The sequence below is a fragment of the Symphodus melops genome (genome assembly GCF_947650265.1).
Source record: "Symphodus melops genome assembly, chromosome: 10".
Lineage (NCBI taxonomy): Eukaryota > Metazoa > Chordata > Actinopteri > Labriformes > Labridae > Symphodus > Symphodus melops.
Genome location: NC_136700.1, coordinates 16,639,597 through 16,660,876, shown reverse-complemented (window position 1 = coordinate 16,660,876; position 21,280 = coordinate 16,639,597). Strand labels below are relative to the sequence as shown.

Sequence of the window (21,280 nt, the reverse complement as noted above, 5' to 3'; positions counted from 1 at the left end):
TCTGTTTTTGTGTTTGTTGGTAATCATCTGTATTCAAACAACTTGGAACACAAGTGAGCATATATCTTTCAAATCTTATCAACAATGCGTCCTATAAACGTCAACTTTCATTATGTTTGTCATCACAAAAAGCACAGCTAGAAGCATATGTCTCTATATTGTCATCCTGTGCTGTCTCACGAAATCTGCAGTGTAAGAGCAAAATGATTTTGTTTTTTAGGGTTCGAGGAATTTAAAAATATCAGTTTTCTTTAGAATAATTAATATTTCCCCCCCCGTCACCAAAAAGTCAACACAGCAGAGATTGGCAACTAATTTAAAAAAAAAACATTCAAATATAATAAAACCCTAAATACACAGCTTGAAGTGAGCAACACAAATCCAAATAAAATCAAACCCATGAATGCCCAGTTTGTAAAAAAAAAAAAAAAAAGGTTTCATTCAAAAACTTATATTACAGTGACCGGCTGACAAAAATCTACTAGAACATCCCAAGAAACATCAAAGCAAAGTGAGGTTTTACAAAAACAAGTCGCATAGTATAATCGAAAGTATTTAAGTGCATTACAGCAGAAGAATGGACCCAATACAAAAGAACATCGACCTTCAAGCATACAAAACTTCAAATGGAGAACAGGTTACAAACTCATATCCTTACATGAACCCTGGTTGTGTGCTTCCATATTAATGATTGACAAAGCAGTGGGATATTCAGTGCTGGCTTTGGAGAAACTACTGAAACTCTCACTATTATGTACAGTTAGCAAAACATTACGGAGGCATTAGCATCTCCAGAGTGTTTCTCTAGAATCAGCGTTTGGGAAAGAAAACAGCATTTGTTTTCATTTCAGGCTGGTGTCTGTCTTAAATGGGATCCCTTCTTACACTGCAAAGCTTTCTGAAACAAGGATTACTGTTACATTCATAGTTGCCATACATGATCATATAGCCTATGAAAACAGTTGCTCTGAATATTTTGCGAGACTAGCTGGAAAAACATATATATTTTCATATTATTTCAGTCTTGTAAATGCAAATAGCTGAGTGAAAACAATTAACCAAACCGTCCGTTTTGATATCTGAGATTTAAATAAAAAAGCTGAACCATCAAAGATTTCTTTGAAGGACTGGTCCCTATGACGAGAAAAACACCCGATTTAAGAAAGTCTGGATAAATGAGAGCCTTTTACAATGTGTAACATTTATGATATCTTGGTTCAGTTAAGGATCGATTTGTAATATTGTCAGTGTTGGTATACGTTTTGCATTATGTGCAAATAAAGAGTCTTTATAAGGACTGTGTCCTCAGCTTTGAGAGAAAAAAGGCAACAGAACTGGGGTAATAAGAGCAGTATTTGTGTATACCAAAATATTCTTCTTGAGCCTACTGTACCTTTACAGTTTAAATGCCGCTTAAACACTCTTGCCCAACAAAAAACTAACAAAGGCACAAATGACTTCAAATTGGGGAAAAAATTAACGTTTAAATTTAAAAAAAAAAAAAAAACTCATTGGTACATATCTGAGACAATGGTAGCAATCAAGATGAAGTGGGTTTAACCTGCTCTGGCAACAGATTGGCTGACTTCAACAGCAAGTGCATACAGTCAATTTGTAATAACTTTTTTTTTTCAGTTTTTCCCCTTTCCTTTTGCAGATATTCTAGAGACAGGAAGGTAAAGTCAATGGCGCTGACTGATTGTGGCTTTTTTTCTTTTTCGCTTAAGGCAAACTCTGCATAGAAACAACTTTTTTTCTACTTTGACCTTAAATGTAGTCAGTTACAATCAGTAAATCAAAGCAGGTTAAACCTATACACACTGGTTTGGTTTTATTATCATGAGCAGCAGAAAAAAAGTTTGTTAAAAAGCTGATGTTTTTTAAAAAACTTCTTTGCTAGTCAGAAATGTTTACATTGGAGGCCTCTGTTACACTTTCAGAACAGAAACAAATCATCCTCTTAGAGACAGTCACTCCATTCATTACATTTATGAACTTCGAGATGAGTAACAGGCTGTTTTCTGAATGTAGCAGCTCCAACAGGACTTAGACAAACGGATTAGGGTGGAACTACAAAATTTCCACTCTCAATCATTGTTTGAATGAGGGGCAAAAAGTCTGTTGCTCTGTTGAGTGTCGTCATTGATCGGCTCTGCACCTCCAAGCAGCTGGGCTCTGCTCCTGCAGCCGCCTCATTTTCTTCCCTAACCATAACCACCAAGCTAAACCAATGATAACACACACCACTGACTCCACATAGTAACCATCCATTGTTGTCACACAAGTGCCGCCTTCCTTAACACAGAGCTGGAGATGAGAAGGGAGAACAAATAATTAGTTATATGTTCCACTCTGAATATTATCTTGTAGCCCCCCCACCCCCTTTCCCCTTCTTTCTTACCCCTGACTCGTCTGCAGAGCCACAGCTCTGCCCCACAGCCCCCTGACACTCCTTCGAGGTCAGTGGATCCACCAACCACAAAGCCACAGTGGATGGCCAGTTTCCTCCGAGGTTAGTGACAGTGTTCAGCAGGGTCATGTAAGTCCCTCCGATGAGGGGGTCACTTACTTTGGCATGGAAGGCCATACAGGCCACATACATACTGTACAAAGCCACCTGTAACAAAATGGAAACCATTTGTTCAAGTTGATCATATCTAAGAAATGTAAAAACATGATTTCTTTCTTTCGTGAATATCTAATACATTGATTCTTATAAACTGTCAGGTTTAAAAGTTACAAGAGGTGTAAATGAAATCTCCCTCACTCCAATATACCAAACATGTTGTGACTGATGTCAACCAAATGCAGACATTCGAGGAAAAGTCAGGGTATAACTGAAATCAGAAGAACTCATTGTCTGGGAACCCTTAATGCAGGGGTCTCCAACAGACCACTAGCTCACAGACAGGTCTACAGTAACTTGCCTATAGGTTGACTGACTGTGTAAAAAAAAATACAAAAATAAAGCTATTTAATTTGAGATTATTGATAAGCATTGGCTTATTTAACACATGTACGAACAGTAGCTTAATTCATCTGGTGTGAGCTCTGTTAATAAATGCAAGTGATGTGATGCAAGTAGCTCTTAACCACTTTAATTTTTTCAAAGTAACCCCTTAGATGAAGAAAAGTTTGAGACCCCTGCCTTAGTGTCTGTATGAGCGTGTCGAGACGTTCATTCACATTTTTACCAGCAGATGGCATTAGAGTTTAGGTTAAGGGTTAACTGAAGTCAGTTGCAGTCATGCTTTGTATAAACAATGTCTACAGTATTGCATGGAAGTTGATTGAATAATTTGATAAATATCTGAACTTTGGACCAACACACTAACATAGTTCTTTTGTAAAAGGACTCTGCACGTTGCTGAGAACATGTAGGCAATGGTAGAAGTGTAACAAGAGAAAGCAGGACAGAAGGCCAAACCTGGTGTAATGCGTAGCTAAGCAGCACAATGGCAAAGTAGTATACAGGGAACCCTCCTTCTTGTTTGACACTTGGAGTCCACCACACCAGCAGAGCATACTCCAGTCCTATGAGCAACCTGCCACCACAACACAACAATGACCGTTAGCTGGTTTTTTTTTTTCATTAAATGTGAGTATTCAAGGATATTTGGTGGAGTTTTCGTGTGTTACAACCTGAAGGGGAACGCCTTGTAGAAGACATCCAGAGGTCTGGGCCCTGCTGTGTATTTACTGATGATCAAAGGTAGAAGTATCTGCAGAGGAACCATGGGCACTGCCAGCAATGCCAGCTGCTCCTTTGGAACTCCTGCTTCCACTAGCTTCAAACCTGTCACGGCATCAGCTGCAGAGAAACCAATCTGAAACACGCAGAGGGCATACACAAGGCATCTTCACTTAATGAGGAATAGGTATTTGGGCAGAAAATGTACCAATTCAGCCATGTTTCAAAAAGAAAAACCAAATCATTATCAAGAGATGTTTAAGTACTTTAGCAGTGAGAAGCAGGACACAAAAGGTGAAGACGGTGGGCATTTTGATGATAGAAAAGAGCAGCTTGTAGGTTTCCATGACACCCTGTGTCTCTTCATGCACTCTCCTCTTTCCTTTGTTGTGCTTATTTTCACTTTTGATGAGGGCAACCAATGTTGTAGAAACCAGGAACACCATTCCCCAGAAAAACAAGAAATCTGAATCAGGAAATTGGAAAGCATTACTAAGTATCCTCATTTCCCAAACTGCAGTTTGCTCATAAAAAAAGCAAATTTTTCCTAATGCATCTTTTACATCAGGAGGTGATAATACCTGGCAAAGTGACAATGCCCGTGTCCTTGGGCACAACACGGAGGTATTTGTTGCAGAAGTCTGCTGATTCCAGAGCCAGAAAAAGCACATTTCCCAAGAAGTAGCCGGCTGTCTGGCCAACAGAGTTACACGTGGAAGCATAGCCGACGTTCTCTCTTGATAACATAGTCAGGGCCCAACCATCCACAGCTATATCCTTTGAAGCACAAACGATGGGAGGGGTACTATCAAGTTGAATGTACTTTTCTTTCTGCATATATATATATATATATATATATATATATATATATTATTATTTTTATTTTTTCCAGTGTTGATTTCTTACCTGTGTCGCCGCCAGGAAGGCAAGCATAAAGAAGACTGCAGTAAGTGTTACGACCTTTGGGCCTCCTTCGCTCTGCAGCATTGAATTGACTGACATTGAGAGGTAGATCATAAAGAGGCCAAGCAGGTACTGTGTCGGCACCAGCCATGACTTTCTGCAAAATGATGTCAGAGATAAATGAGGAAAGATATAAGTGGAACAGAAAAAAAACCCACATTTCCATAATTGTATGCTGTTAAAAACTTAAGTGTTCCTCTTACCTTCTACCAAACCTACTGAAGTAGAGAGCATCCACCAGTGGTGCCCATAGAAGCTTCAGACTAAATGGCCAGAAGACAAAGCTGAAGAAGGCTTGGTCTCTGTAGCTTACATTCTTGCTCTGTAAGATTAAGGGAATGCTACCAGCAAGTCCCAGAGGAATCCCCTGAAGCACATAAAGGAACAGAAGAAGCGACACATTCGCCATCTCGCCACGAATCCCAGGCGGGACTCTTTGTCTCCTGTTCTCAGAGTCTGACCCACTGATAAGATCCTCTGCTTCATCTTCTACTTCTGGTTCAGAGGAGCTGGATTCTCCCCTGTCCTTTGCTCTCATGCTCATAGATGGAAAGGTGCCACCCACCAGCTTCCTCTGCCGCCCGTTCTTGTGTGTGCTCAAATCTGAGTGCTCCATGTTGAAGCACGGGCATCAAACCTGTTGTGCCCTCAGCAAATCTGAAAAAGAATGAGCAATGATTATTGAAAAAGTTCGATTGACTGCTAATTGCCTTCAAGTGTCTGGAGGTATGATCCATATTTAAAGTCATCTGGTTGCCATTATTATTTTTTGTTGCCATAATCAACAGACAGGCTGCTCAAAGAATTCATCAATACATAAAAAATACGATGTGCATAGAGAACAGAGTAAAATATATCGATGACAGTAAGCAATAAAACTAAATGATGTATGTAGCAGAACAATCAAAGAGTGTTAGCTGAAAGTAGCCAGTGTCACCTTAAAATGACCAGATGTTAGGTTAACCTGAAAAGTGAAGACATCAGTTAAAAAAAACGACGAAAAAATACATGTGGAGTAAGAACGAATGTAAACATAAGCATACATGATTGGGAAAATGAAGTAAAATCACAAATGCAGTAGAGGAATCCATGCATACCTAGTGATAATGACAGCATGCCGATTCAAACACTCAGATCAGAAATCACTGAATCACAGAGACACACAACGGATCATGCGCTGGAAACTGAGACGCTAAGTTGCTCCAATGTAATAAAAGTGAGAAATACAAAAACAGTTAATACCGTTTCAGACAGAACAGATTACATAGGTGAACATCAACACAGAAGAAGCAGGAAGTGCAGCGTGTGCAACGTCGAAATGTGTCCAGCAGCTACAGCTGACGTGTCAAAGCTGAAGTGAACATAGTTCCGCTTTAGTGACACTGCGAACATTTTAAAACAATCAGCTTTAGAGAGAACAAGAAACGGGTTTAGTTTTATCTTCAAGGACTCCAAGAATTGGAAAATGCATATCTGATTGGTTGGCAAGTGTCTTTGGCATAAAGGAGCCTAACATTATTGCAGATTTATTATGATAGAGTGTAAGCCGCCAAAGGTTGGATGTGTTTTCAAAAAATATATTACCCATGGTCAGGTCGAATGCCCATTGCATAAAATATGCTGTATAAAAAGATTTGTTATTTGAACTGTCATTCTCAATAAAGGTTTATAAATCAAACCATGCCTGGGAGTTTTACACGTGTATTTTACACAATTTAGGTAATTACTAAATGAACACAAAAAATATATTTTAACAGTGCAGCTTACTATAATTACAGTATAAATTAAAATTACTGTACAAATCATACATCATCATTACATCATGTTTCAAAAGAGCAGGTAAAATACCTTACTCTTTGTTATATTATTTACAGATAGTCAACATTAATCCATCATGAGCTTAGCACTAAACAACATTAAGCTAAATTCCAGTGGCAAGGAAAACCTTCTTTTAAGAGGCAGAGATCTTGAGCCAAACCACACCTATGTTGAACAGTTATCTGCTGAAATGGTATTAGGCTCAGAAAGTGCAATATAGAAATACAGTAAAAATGAGAAGGATGGAGACAAACAGAGCAACAATAATAACAACAATGAATAAGACATTAACAGCTAATACTGATAAAAGACTGATCAGTTTAACGTATGCAACTGTTATGATGATAAAATGGGAAGGACAGATTATGTTAATATCAGAGGTGGAAGTTGAGCATGGTCTAAGATTCACATTGATATTTAGAAATGGTAAAAGATGAAAGGCTGATATCAGTGGTTGTAGCTCCAAGATTCCCTTTAATAGTCATAGAAATGATAATATGAAAAGCTGTTCTGATTAGTTATATACAGTATATTCACTTAGGAGCAGTCCATAGGAGCAGGTTGTCCACACCAATAAGAACCTATGAGACAAGGGAGCTCAAAAGTACTGTATATGGTTAATAAATACATTAAGGTTTACAGATAGTGACATGCAGTAATATGGTGTGAATGCACAGAGAGAGAGAGAGGAAGAGGCAGGAGCTCAAGGTGGCAGATGTCCCAGCAGTCTTAGCCTATAGCAGCATAGTGGTTGGTCCATACCTGTACCAGCCCTAGCTATAAGCTTTATCAAAAAGGAAAGTTTTAAGCCAACACTTCATTGTACAGAGGATGTCTGCCTCTTGGATTCCGAGGTGAGGGACCTGATAACTGAAGCCGCTACCTCCCAAAAAGCTGCTTCTTGAAGGGGATTGTCCACAAAATAATAAACTAAAACTAAAACTAAACTAGTACATTTAAAGACTGTAGGTATTACAGGAGGAATGCATTCTGGGAGTGCAATGCTATTCTATTCTTGATTTCATTGGGAGCATTTTTCATCCATTCACAAATAGATTTTTTTTTTGCCTGTCCTAATAGTTGAAAAACGAACACACTGAAACCATCTCAATCTAAACAACCTTTACCGAAAGTCATGATGCACCCATTAAACCATATTTGAGTTAGAGGTAATGAATAACAGCATGCTATGCCTTGTGGTTGCTATGAGTGCATGTGAGGCTGCTTATCCTCACAGAGGACATGTGACAGTACAACAAGCACATTTGGGTAGTTCAGCATGTGATTACAGGAGCACTATGAAGCTGGAGTTGTGATCATGTGAGAAGGTCTATGTGAGTGTCAATATATGAAAAGTATCCTAATATGGAACAAATTTAAATCAGCACAGTTAACTACAGCAAATGTTTTTGGCTGAATGACCAAATGCACAGGACCCACAGAGGCCCAATATACTGTAAGTCTAAGTAGGTTTGTGGTAATTGTAATAATTTCAAACATGTTTATGAATATGCAGCTATTAAAGCACAATTACAACATGCACTATCATCATTACATTACTTTAAAAATTAACCAAACTATAAACGGGTCAACAGAGGCCAGCAAATAAGGCAACCATAACAATTAACCCAAACATTATATATACAGTATAGTTAGACTGGTTTGCAAACTACCAGCCAATGTAAAACTGGTATGTTGCAATGCCCTTGATAATATATCTTTATTTAGACTCAAAAATCAGTGAGAGCATATCGCCCTAATTTACAATGACATCGAGCAGAACATCAATGAGAAAGAAAATAAACAGACATATGCATACACACATAAATATATGCATATATTTCAATAATAATTAAATTGCTATACATTTTATTTGCCACATGATGGCGCTGATAATTGGACAGACAGTTTTATATACACATACAAAGGGGAACATGAGATGTCTTTTTGTCTTACTTGTGTATTTAACATGACATCCCCCTTCATTTTCAGGGAATTCCAGCTTTGGTGTATGTGATAAATATCCTGTATGTACAGAAAGAATGTTGTAACTATATATTATAATGAACCAAACAAAAAATACCTCTTAGGGATATTTAAAGGCAAACACAAATGCCACACACAAACACTCTGATTCTGAAGGTAACTTGTTGGTAAAAGAACATGAACATTCCTCAGTGTACAGTCACCCAATCCTAGAACACTAGAGTGGATGTGTTAAAGTACAAGGGATTCCTCTCACATACTTGCTGCCTAAAGGCAGAGTGTGAAGTGTAAGGTTTGTCGATTCACTCTATCTGTAGATTCTATAGATTGTATTGCAACGTGACTCTCTTAACCATTTTACTTGTTTAACACATCGTCTGTTAGGTAGTGTGACAACAGAAACTATTAGTCTGTTGTTGGCATTTTTTTGGGAATGTTTCAAATTAATTGTATTCAATGAAGTTCCAATTCGGTGGTCTATACCTACATTTCAGATATACAATTAACAAACTACAGACATTTCCAAATGCAATCATTTTATCAGATGATTCAAAAAATATGATCATGTCAGATATCAATGCTCTAAATTTACTAATTGTAAAGTTACTGTAAACAATAAGGTCATGCAGTTGTTGTTGGACACATGTAGCTTAGCTATGTAATGGTAATCTTTTGACCATTGTATACATTAATATAGATTTAAGAACAAGTTCCCTAAAATCATTTCAATTCAAATATTTAATTGTCATTTTGCTTTGGGCAGGAGCAATGAAATGGCAACGATCCTTGGAGATTCAGTGACACCTCTGACTGTGAGCCTGCCTTTAGATGTCACATCTTCACATATACCTTTGTTGAACCCAAGCCTAATTTAAATTTAAACTCCAAATAGTTGTTAAACCATCAGCAGTCAAACTCCACTCTGCTCTCTAAGCCCATCCCCCGTCGGACAAATGTTCGTCACTGATTTTTTTTTGGAAGATTGAACTGTCCGCTCCACCCATGAAACACAGACACATTTATTTAGTCTGTTGCCTCAGTGAAAGTTATTCCTTATCCGGAGGAGGACAGGACAGGCTGACAGTCCATAGCTAATCCAACAACCCAGTCTGCTTTAGAAACAGTAGTCGGCGTGCCGAGCCAGCAGCTAACCAGTGCCCCCCGCCCCTCTCTCTCTCTCTCTCTCTCTCTCTCTCTCTCTGAGCTGTGAGACCTGCTGGGACACTGAGGCGTCGGGGAGAGCTCATTCCATAACACGGCAGTCCTCCATGGCTCTGTGCAACGGAGACAGCAAGGTCAGTGGAGCTTTTACTAACCACTCCTCCGGTATAGGATAGCCCGGTTGACTCCGTGTTAGGACTCTAGTCCCTCCCGGTTAATGACGGCCTGTGTATATCTTAAAGGGGGAAAGTTAGAGAGCATGTAACGTTGCAACCAGTTCCGTTTAGGAGCTCTGAGTACGCTGTTGTATGCCTGTTGCAGTATTTCAATAACATGTTGATTATAGCGTACACTAGCCGGACAAGGTATCCCAATGATTGTAACAAAACACCTTTCACACATTGTACCACTTTACTCGGGTTACCTTCTCATGGAGGAGGACACCCCGAGCAGCCTTTGCCTCCAAGCACCGCGTGGGTTTTAGCATAGCAACGCTAACTTAGCCAGTTGCTCGCAGGACGTGATGCTAACAGGCTAACGGCGAATACTAGTGTTTATACTATCCGTGGGCTAGCATGCTACATAGGTTAATTGTTACCCAGCTTCCCTCGGAAAATTACAATAAATTAAAACTAATAATAGGTGTTTAACTACGATGGCCATGGCTTCATTTTGGAAAGTGACTATGAACGTAACTCGTTTATTAAAGGCGGCGGCTGTCAGTAAGGCTTGCTAACGTCGTCACTAAGCTAGCACTAACTTGATGTTACCGGTCTGAAAACTTGTGGCACTTCTGCTCTGTAATGCTGACATGAAGTTTGCCCTAAAACTATCATGTATTGTTCATGTTTGGTTTAGAGATTAGATTACTAGAGCTGCTTTGATTGGCAACGTTTCAACATCAATATGAAGTGTACTTGTAGAGTTATGGTTCACATGAGTGACTTCTATAAACATCGATCCACTAACCATTTCAGATCGTTTTTCTCCTCACGCAGCCCTGATCTGCCCAGTGCTGAGTAGGGAAATAATTGTGTTATAAATGAATTTAGATAATTTACATTTTTTCAAACATTAATCTTCCATCTATGTTAGGAATTAAAACACTTGCAGAGATGTTCAGAGTTGTTCCTACCCTGTTTAGGCAACCTTGAAAAGTGAAATAAGTCTCCTCACTTATAACCTCTGAATAGCTTGTGGGTTTCATGTGATTTTTATTGATCGGCTGAATGGTTACAGCACGTTTCACTAAAGTGACTCAATTGGAGCTCACATGACCATAATTATGTTTGGCCTTAATGTAGTCACATTTTTCACGGTGAAGTTAGAGATGGAGGACTGTTTAGACCATGAGTAGTAGATTACAGTGAACATCCTCCTGCTCAAACAAACGGCAAACTTTTGACACCGTTACATTTACTTTTTTGAACAAACACTAGTGGCAGACGCAGGTATGAAAATCTTCTGAGTTTATCATGAACTCTGAAAGCCCTGTAAACATTTAAATTGTGTTTTTTGTTGTTGTTGTGTTTGTCTCCACAGCTGGAGATCAACAGCGCAGCGCAGAATGGGTCATGTGAGGGAGCGGTGGCGATCCTGGATGCTGGGGCCCAGTATGGTAAGGTCATTGACCGTCGGGTACGAGAGCTATGTGTGCGCTCTGAGATCCTCCCTTTAGAGACTCCGGCCTTTGCTATCAGAGAACAGGGCTACAGGTGAGCATGAGACATATGAGCCACATTAGAATACTAGCCCGTTCTGTCATTATTATGTTTTGTCATACATTTGGTTTGATTTGTTTTTTTGTCCTTGTCTTTATAGGGCAGTCATCATTTCAGGAGGACCAGCCTCTGTTTATGCAGAAGATGCCCCCTGGTTTGACCCTGCCATATTCACTATAGGAAAGCCTGTCCTTGGGATTTGCTATGGGATGCAGGTATCTGTACACATACATAAACACGCTCTGTAAAGGCATGTTCTGGGAATTTTTTTTTAATGTACTTTAATTCCACTTTACTATCACTTCATTGACGTTTTAAGTTTAACTCTACTATGACAGTTGGGGCATTACAACGCAGAGGGGACTGACAGCTTTATTTACAGCATAAGTTTCTCTTAATTAAATCAGAAGTCGTCAATCCTGAATCATCTTTCTACATATATCAGACAGCTATTGCATATTTTTGAATCACACCAAAAGGAAACTTTTTGTCAAACTGTTAACTTTGCTCTGTGTGTTTTTCTGTTTTGTATTGTGGCAGATGATGAACAAGGTGTTTGGCGGCACAGTTCATAAAAAGAGTGTGAGGGAAGATGGAGTGTTCAGCGTTGGACTAGACAACACTTGCTCTCTCTTCAGGTGCTCACGCAAACAAGTATTGTCCAAATGCAGCTAACTAACATGTTGTATGAACATACTGAAAGTTTTAAGTTGAGGACAGATTATAAAAGCGCACTGGAGGTAAAAACAACATGGCCCTAAACATATTGGTTAGAAAAAATGATTTCACAGAAGACGGTATTGCTTGAATGAGAGTGGAGTGAAAGAGGAGGGTTTTTATGTCAAGTATTACCCACTGAGCTGGTGCTTGTCTTTGCATAGAGCGACAGACGGTTGGTGAAGGAGCTTTTATGGTGCAGTATTTTATATGACAGTGGTAGTGCTACTGGTAGTAATGAAATAGATCCCAGCTACAGTGATCTGCTCAGAGCCGTGAGTTTTCTGACCCGTTGCCCCTCTTAACTACTGGCATACAAAGCAGTCATAATGTTTATCTGTAGAGTGAAGCTGTGTGTGGACTGGCCTTTAACAAGACATTTGTTAATGCAAATGTAGATGACAATAAAGCACCACATTATCTGACAAGCCTTATATTTCTTCATTAAACTCTAATTATTGCAACTTCTGATTGTGCTTTCAGAAGTTAATGGAATTGGCCTGAAGAAAAAGGCGATGCAAATCACTTTGACTCAACTCTTAAAGAATATTCAGTAATCACCTCGAGATCAATTAGCATGCTAACAGTACCATTTCATCACTTCAGTGGTTGAGGACAAAACGTTGGGAGTTTTTCTGTAAAATAACTGCAGCTCGTTCATGCAACATGTCACTCTTGTGTCATCAATGTTTGTCATCTAATACCTCTCCGAGCTGTTTCCCAAATACTCACGTGTCTTAAAGAGTTGGAAATTCACTTCAGTTCATTCACATGACAACAAGCTGTGTATTTATTTTTATCAGAGGCCTTCAGAAGGAGGAGCTGGTCCTACTGACCCATGGAGACAGTGTGGATAAGGTGGCTGATGGCTTTAAAGTGGTGGCCCAATCAGGGAATATAATTGCAGGTGAGCAGATTATTAGGCAGGCTGTGACCATGTTTATTTAATTTTTACTTATGTTTAAAAGCCTAAAGTGGATGATTTAAAGCTCGTTTTTTAATTGAATCCATCAGAAATCCTTATGTTGTCTTGTGGTGTGTGTCATGAGTACAGTCCAACAGTATAAATAGAAAACGTTTTTTTTTTAATATGCAGGAATCGCTAATGAACAGAAGAAGCTGTATGGGACACAGTTTCACCCTGAGGTTGACTTGACGGAGAGAGGCATGGAGATGCTGCGTACCTTTCTTTTCGAGATCGCAGGATGCACAAGCAACTTCACTGTTGAAAACCGCCAACAGGTCTGCATTGACGAGATCAAAGAAAAAGTGGACAAATCTAAAGTGCTGGTGAGTTCTTCTGCACTAGTTCAATGAATGTGTGGTGATGGTATCCAAACACGTTACAGTCCTGAGAGATGACTTACAAAGGGGACAAAATTAAGTTGTTTTTTTTTCCTCTGACTTAAACCAAAGTCTTGTGCTTGTGTGGTGAATGTAATGTGTGTTAGCTGCTCAGGCAGGACTGACACCAGCAGCATCAGTGGGATGTTAAGAAGAACAAATTAAACCCTCAAATGAGACTGTGTTTTATCTGGAAAGAGGTAGACTAGACGGCTCCCTGAGCGCCTTCAAACTGGGCCTCGTCTCAGGAGTGTAAAGACGATAAGTGAGTGCTGGAAAAAGGCTCAAAGTGCAGGAGTTACTTTTAAAGAAATACACACAGATTCTTACTCTTGTTCCTGACAGTGACAGTCTGAGAAATATATGATCACTGGATTTCTACTCTGTCATAGGTTGTTACTACAGTTGCTTTGGCAATTGTTTTTTTTATTTTCTTGATCGGTGGTTGTCTCCTAATGTCATTTCCTCCTCTTAATGTTTATCAGCTGTCAAAAGAAAAAATGTTAAAAAAAAAAAAAGAAGAAAGAAATGCCAAACACATTTGAAGGCTAACATGTACAATTATGGCATGGAATTATAATAATTAGGCTAAGATGACGTGATGCAACTACTAAAAAATTGTCTGGCTTAACTTTTTGACTGTCTCTGATGATTGCTTTAGGTGTTACTGAGTGGTGGTGTAGACTCAACAGTTTGCACAGCTCTACTCAACAAAGCTTTGAACCAGGACCAGGTGATAGCAGTTCATATTGACAACGGCTTCATGAGGAAGAGAGAGAGTCAGAGTGTGGAGGAGGCCCTCACCAAGTTGGGCATCAAACTCAAAGGTGGGGACGGAGAGCAATACTTACTGTGACATAGTGTGTCAAGTTAAAGTTCTATCATCATAATAATACAAGATTAGCTATGATGTATTACCTAACCATGTCTTTATTCTTCTCCTGTCTCTTCTTAAATGTTGCTCTATTTAGTGGTAAATGCCGCTCATACCTTCTACAATGGAACAACAACCCTTCCCATTTCTGATGAAGACAGGACACCACGAAAACGTATCAGCAAAACTTTAAATATGACAACCAACCCAGAGGAGAAAAGGAAAATCATTGGAGATACATTTGTAAAAGTGGGTTCTTTTAATTGTTTCTTTTTTTAAAGTCGTAACTGTCACATTTCTATTTGAACTTGGACTGTCAGCTTTTAACATGATTTTCACACGCAGTTAAGTTTGGAAATAACACTTTCAGTTTTTTAAAATCACATTCATCATGTGTTATCAGCACACTTTAGTTGAGTCATGCAATCTCCTTCTGCTCCCATAAAGACGGACACCTATGACTGGATCATTACGCTTAAATAAGTCAAAAGTAATATGCACCTTGTGACATCAAACATTTCCCCTTTAAACTCATCCTGTTAGCTTTTTTACATTTACTTTTTTACATTTTTTTATTTAAAAATAAAAGCAGATATGATTCCAAACAGGAAGTAAAGCACCCTCGGTTAAGACAGTACAAAATAAAAACAACTTAACAAAAACTGTTATGTGCAAAATAATAGAATTTTAAAAATTGGATTACAAATGATGTTCATCATAACTAACTTTTGAAATTCAGCATTTAGTAGTGATTTTTTTTTGGGTAGCCCTGATTTGTACATGTACACTGCCTTGCTCCTGTTCATTACTAATTTATCCGTTCAGCTAAACGCGGTACTTCACATTTGTATGTATCTGCCATTATTGATTCTTTTTTTGCCTTTCCTGTTCCAGTTCTTTGTTGCATCTGTCTAAGTGAGTTGTGTGGTTACACAGGTTGCAAATGAAGTAATAGGCGAGATGAACCTGAAGCCAGAGGAGGTTTTCCTTGCCCAGGGTACCTTGCGGCCTGATCTCATTGAGAGCGCCTCTCATATTGCCAGTGGCAAGGCAGAGGTCATCAAAACACACCACAACGACACTGAACTCATCCGCAAACTCAGAGATGAGGTACTGCACACATCAACATACAATCATGATGTGCCACTGATTTAATACAACATTGAAACGTCTCCTTCTCATGTCTGTTGCTTTTGTTTGGTCCTTTTACAGAAATGCCATATTATGCACTTTTCCTTATTCCCCAATTTATCTCCTACTGTAGAAAAAGCTTATGTCACTGTTTTATGATTCTCCAGGGAAAAGTAATCGAACCGTTGAAAGATTTCCATAAAGATGAGGTCAGAGCGTTGGGGAGGGAGCTGGGCCTGCCAGAGGAGATCGTCTGCAGACACCCTTTCCCAGGCAAGCTCATACACAAATACCTGTAAGCAGAAAGCTTTACATCTCAGCTTCATATATAAGTCATGATTTTGTGTTTTCTTTTTTCGCCTTCAGGTCCTGGTTTGTCCATCAGGGTGATTTGTGCAGAGGAGCCCTACATCTGCAAGGACTTCGCCGAAACAAACAACATTCTCAAAATTGTCACAGACTTCTCAGCTAGTGTCAAAAAGGTCAGAGAGTTAAAGAAAACAGAAATGAGTGCTGTGAATGAATGTGAATGTTAGCACTTCATTTCAATCTCTATATGTTGTGCACTCAACCGTTTTAAATATGTAAAACAATTTGCATGTCGCTGTTTTCAGTGAAGCTCGCACATTTGAATCAGCGCTTTCAGAAGACTAAAACTCGAAAAATACCCTGATACAGACAAATCCTATCCCAAAGAATATACTAGTATTTTTAGTGAGCAAAGTCTTATTAACAGTGTTTGACATTAAACACTTCTGTGACCTTAAGAAGCCTAAATAGTGGACTGGTCACATACTGTATATGGCTGTGAACAAGCTATAGAGCACTTTCCTAAAAAGTTTTTTGCTACTGTCTCTTGGATTTGAATATGTCAATGCAAATTCTAAGAATGAGATGCATGCTATTGAAAGTCAACTGTCCAGGTTGATGATGTAGCTAAGAATGTGCAACCTCTTCTGGCGGTTTGGTCACATTGCAGCAAAAAGCCTTATTGTTATTATCGTTCAGTTTTTTTAAAGTTTTTTTTAGTTTTGGTTTTTTTTTTACTTGCAGCTGTGTTGGACAGATGTGCACACTTGTGAAGCCCTGCATGTTTCACATGTGTGCACATGTGTTTAGTCAATAAGATGTACAGTGTTTTATGTTAGAGTTTAAAGAAACTAAAGGAGAAGTGTCTGTCTTTTCTTCCCAGCCACATGCTTTGCTGCAGAGAGTCAAGTCGTGCATATCAGATGAGGAGGAAGAGAAGCTCATGCAGATCACCAGCCTTCATTCACTAAATGCCTTCTTGCTGCCCATCAAAACTGTCGGCGTTCAGGTAATCAAGCTGGTTAATCAGTCATTAATATCCAATCAGTTACTTGATATGTTCCACTTTCAAAAATGAACAGTCTTTAGGATCTAAAAACCAATTTTGAAAAATGGTACCAATGTGCAGCCCACATGTCTCTAAGTGCAGTGAAATAGTTAGAGGGTAATATGGGACTCTCTGAACAGTCTTAAAGGCGTAGCCAAATATTGTTGATTAATTTAGTTAGGAGCCGCTTGTTATTCGTGTTTATGGAGGATTCAGATGCAAGACTGCACATAAATGTTTATTAACAGGGGAAGCTGGAAACAGTGTGTGCTTCTTTTTCTGTTAGTCTCGTTGTCTTTCCACTGTAATTTAGAGGTTAACCTCGAGACACACCCACCCACACAAAGCCACTCAGTTTCTTACTCATGGACCTTTTCCAGCCAAAGAAGGTTTTTTTGTTTTGTTTTGTTTTTTATAGACCATGTCAGTTCTTCAACTCCTCTGCTTTCCACCAGTGTAAGACTTTAGCGCCTACAAAAGGAGTTTTGTGTAGAAAAAGCTCACTGTGGTTAGAAAAACATCCCTTTTCATTTGTCTATCTTAAGCATGGCCACTTTTCTCGCCCATATACTGCAGTCAGACAGACGTTTTTCTTCGTGCTCCTGTTTTTAGCCAGACTTGTATATTTACCCTAAACCTCAGATTGGTGGGCAGACAGGAGACGTAAGATAAACACAGGCATGTTTTTACTGGAGTTTGTTCTAGTCAAAAACAGGAATGTGCAGTTATTTCTTTCAGAGACATTACTGTTTAAAAAAAGAATATAAAAAAGTTTGATATTTTTGAAAGCTTTTGATATCATGTTGTTTCTAGCAGGCGAACACTATATAGTAAAGCATGTTTGTTTTAAACTTTAAAATTCTATCTGTGTCTCAGGGGGATTGCCGGTCCTACAGTTACGTGTGTGGTGTCACAAGTAAAGAATCTCCACATTGGGAATCTCTCATGTTCTTGGCCAGACTCATCCCTCGCATGTGCCATAGCATCAACAGGTAGTACACAAACCTTTGCTCCCAGTGATATGCCTCTATAGCCACTTGCTGTCACCAATAAACCCACTGTCACCTTTTTCTCCTTTCCAGAGTTGTGTATGTATTTGGTTCCCACGTGAAAGAACCACCAACAGACATTACCCCAACTTTCCTGACCACAGGTGTTCTGAGCACGCTCAGACAGGCTGACTTTGTAGCTCACTCTATCCTTAGAGAGTCTGGTAAGAATTTGTGTTTGCTAGCCATATGGATTGAACTTTCACAGATTATTTTTGAAGGATTACTGTTTTGAAGTGTTTGAAACCTCAGTAAACGAGAAGCAGCCAAAAGTCTTATCTGACAACACTGTTCCTGTAGAGCCAAGCTCTTCTGTTACCGTTGTAATTTAACTGCCTCCATACTTGCATCTATGTAGAGGAATGAACATTTCCCAAGGGCTAAACCAAATCTTTTAAAATGTTCTCCAATAAGTAATGTTCTTTTGTAAAATGACTGTACGTTTCTATGAGCTTAGTTTCATTCAGTATTTCATAAAGCTTACTGAAAATGTGTTATAAGGGTTAAAAAAAAGATTTAGTCTCAGTGTCATTAGTTACAAACAATTCATGGTGATGTTCAAACACGGATAATCCATTTAGACATTTTGTTTCTGAGGTATGTACAAACAAACCCACAGTTTGTATTTGGTTATTTATCAATTAATTATTTCAGGCAGCACCAGTCATACCAAGTCTATTATCGAAACATTGAACGAGGGGTATTCTGGCCTCTTTTTTTATTTATTTATTTTTTAACTATAGCAAATTCATGGAATATGTTTGTTTTTTCACTTTTTTGTTAGTAGAAATCCAAGGTTTATTGTACAGAGAAGGGATCGACCTCTGTCTTGTTGGTGTGATTCACTGTCCAGATAAAAATGCTGAATACATTCTTCAAAGTGGTTTACAGATTCAATCAGAGGCAATGCAGCCACGTCCCTTTATCAGAAATATTTGTTCCTTTACTTTGACTATTCCTCTTTTTAAGGCTATTCCGGTAAGATCAGCCAGATGCCAGTCATCCTGACACCCCTGCACTTTGACCGGGACCCACTGCAAAAGCAGCCATCCTGCCGGCGCTCTGTTGTGGTCCGCACTTTTATCACCAGCGATTTCATGACTGGCATTCCCGCCATGCCGGGCAACCATATCCCAGAGGAGGTATACCATCATTTAAACTCAAAAGTTGATATTAGAAGAATGTTCTGACGTTGAATGATTTTCGCCTTAACTTTTTTTCTTCAGCTGTAATTAGTTAATTTTCTGTTTTCCCAGGTGGTTCTGAAGATGGTAAATGAGATCAAAAAGATCCCCGGCATTTCCAGAGTCATGTATGATCTGACCTCCAAGCCACCTGGCACCACAGAGTGGGAATGAAACGCATTACGACATACCGATAGAACACACACACAATGCACAAACACTCTCAACAGATAACAGAGAGGGCTGGTGAACTCCCCCCTTTTCAGTCCCCCTTCCTATTATACTCCCCTTGCTCCTGTACCTCCACCCCTCTCTTCAACATTCCCATGGAAGGCAGACCGTACTGTGACGGGTGCAAATGCAGGGGCGCCTCTACTCTGCTCTCCCCACAACTCCTCCTTGGTCTTAATATTTTTGGCGATAGGGATTGATTCATGTTGGTTATTGATAATATATTGTCTTTTTTTTTTTTTGATCCATGTGCAACAGTGTTTTTCTTCTTTTATGAAAAGGTAAATTGCTGCTTCCTTTTTGTAAGGTCAACCTTAAAAGACAAGCGATGAGAAGCTGTGAAAGTTCATCACATGGACTTTAATGTTGTGCCTCAGATTGCGTTATGGGATGAGCTAAACATGAAAAGCAAACAGTCGTGTCAAGTAAAGAAGAAGAGCAGATAGAGAGAGACTGAAAATCTTTAGTAACTACTTTTGTTGACTTTTTTGTCTGGTGTCTGTCTTACCATTGTAGGTCAGAATGTTCTCAACTTTAGACGATCCTGTTAGTTTTCACTTTCTGCCTCTATACTGTGCTATGAAGAAGGTCGTCTGTCTAAAGTAAATTTGGACTGACGACCCTTGTGACCAATCAGTAATTTTAAAGCTTTTTTTTTTGTTTCTTTTTGCCAAAAGTGGAATATGCTGTGGTGATATGTAATGTTATGGGCTCCTCTGTCGATTTGTCAAAGCTAAATTGTTGAAAAGATCTCTTGACTTGTTGCTTAACCCTTTGTGGTCAGCAGTCAATCCAAGATAAGCTTTAGTATGAGGACTAGTATGCAGATGTGCAGGAGGCCAATATGGTGGGTGACTTTGTATGTGCCTGTTTTATTGCTTTTGTTTATTCCTTGGGATATTTCCCAAAAGGAGGATATAACACTTTTTCTCCTCATGCTGCAATATGTATGCTTTTTATGAAGAATAAAAATGGCAAGGGGACTAGCTATTAATGAAATTATAAGTACATTAGAGTTTATAACTAAATTGTGTAAGTTGCAATTGTCATTTCATCACCATTTGGCTGCTCCTTTGTTGTACAAGGGCACATTTTTTGCACATTTAGGCTTGTTTCCACCTTTTAAGTATTGGCATTATCAGCATTGCATCCAGTGAGAACTTCACCTCATAAATGTCTCTAAGTAGTGTCAAAGTTCAGGTTATGAGCACAGTCTGTCGCCATCTCTAATGTAAGATCACTGTTTCTCCAAAACTTCTTTTTTTTTTTGTCCTACACGGTCAAAACATTCAGCACTTCATATCTCTTGTCTTCAGTCTCGTCATATCTCAGTGAATACAGTGCTCAGGTTTAACTGAGTTTTAAAATGTGTATTGTTCCTGAAATAGACACACTCCTGGTGGTTCTCATGCCTCCAGAATATGATTTTGTGCCTCTCTTCCCCTGTTAAATCCTTGACCTTTTAGTGGAAAATTCTCCCAATGCAAAGTACATTGTTTTTCCTAACTTGTCTGAACTGCTAATTAGTGTGTTTCCCAGTTATGTCTTTTTCCAAGTAAGTATATTCTGTTACAGAAAGTATGTCTCCATTACGAACAACAACTTGAGGATAATGGACACGATTTTGTAGTTTAATTGCAATATGAATAAGAATAAGTTATGCAATTTAATTTTTTTTTCTTCAGTTTTGTTCTACACTCATCCTCCTTTAGTCACGTGCCTCAAACCAAGCCACTGCATGCAGTTTCATCGATGATGACATTTGTAAAATGGAAAACTAAGCTTTAATAAAGATCTTCATGTTGAAACTTCTCACTTCTTTTAGGAGATACTTATCTTTTACTGCTTAACTATCAGATATCTTCATTTCTAATAACAATAAACGTGGTTTCTATGAATAAAGAGCAATAACAGAAGTATTGTAAACTGTAAGCTCAGTGGTATATTAGAACATGTATTCCTCTCAAAACTAGAAACTGCAAAATGCAGCAACTTCAAATCAGAATCACAATTTATGTAAAGCTTTCTACATAATCTTCAAATTCAAATCTAA

General features: G+C 38.8%; 2 protein-coding genes across 5 annotated transcripts; one reads left to right on the top strand and one right to left on the bottom strand.

The window, feature by feature from the left end:
• slc33a1 (solute carrier family 33 member 1) lies at positions 1-10,840 on the bottom strand. Of its 3 annotated transcripts, none has more exons than XM_079353719.1 (9): positions 10,755-10,840; positions 4,858-5,311; positions 4,598-4,751; positions 4,273-4,468; positions 3,958-4,157; positions 3,643-3,827; positions 3,428-3,545; positions 2,402-2,617; positions 1-2,307 (listed from the first exon to the last, which is right to left on the bottom strand). In XM_079353719.1, exons 2-9 carry the CDS (start codon positions 5,268-5,270, stop codon positions 2,140-2,142), a joined length of 1,650 nt encoding a protein of 549 aa, XP_079209845.1. In that variant the 5' UTR covers positions 5,271-5,311; positions 10,755-10,840; the 3' UTR covers positions 1-2,139. The 3 variants fall into 3 exon arrangements, with proteins under 3 accessions (XP_079209845.1, XP_079209843.1, XP_079209844.1); XM_079353717.1 differs by lacking the exon at positions 10,755-10,840 and adding an exon at positions 5,752-6,016; XM_079353718.1 differs by lacking the exon at positions 10,755-10,840 and adding an exon at positions 5,897-6,016.
• gmps (guanine monophosphate synthase) lies at positions 9,441-21,039 on the top strand. Of its 2 annotated transcripts, none has more exons than XM_079353716.1 (16): positions 9,441-9,753; positions 11,162-11,334; positions 11,441-11,555; positions 11,881-11,978; positions 12,861-12,964; positions 13,154-13,347; positions 14,063-14,228; positions 14,373-14,524; positions 15,212-15,385; positions 15,574-15,679; positions 15,773-15,888; positions 16,599-16,724; positions 17,640-17,755; positions 17,846-17,976; positions 18,782-18,954; positions 19,069-21,039. In XM_079353716.1, exons 1-16 carry the CDS (start codon positions 9,727-9,729, stop codon positions 19,168-19,170), a joined length of 2,073 nt encoding a protein of 690 aa, XP_079209842.1. In that variant the 5' UTR covers positions 9,441-9,726; the 3' UTR covers positions 19,171-21,039. The 2 variants fall into 2 exon arrangements, with proteins under 2 accessions (XP_079209842.1, XP_079209841.1); XM_079353715.1 differs by lacking the exon at positions 9,441-9,753 and adding an exon at positions 10,135-10,310.
• The last annotated feature ends 241 nt before the right edge of the window (positions 21,040-21,280 follow it).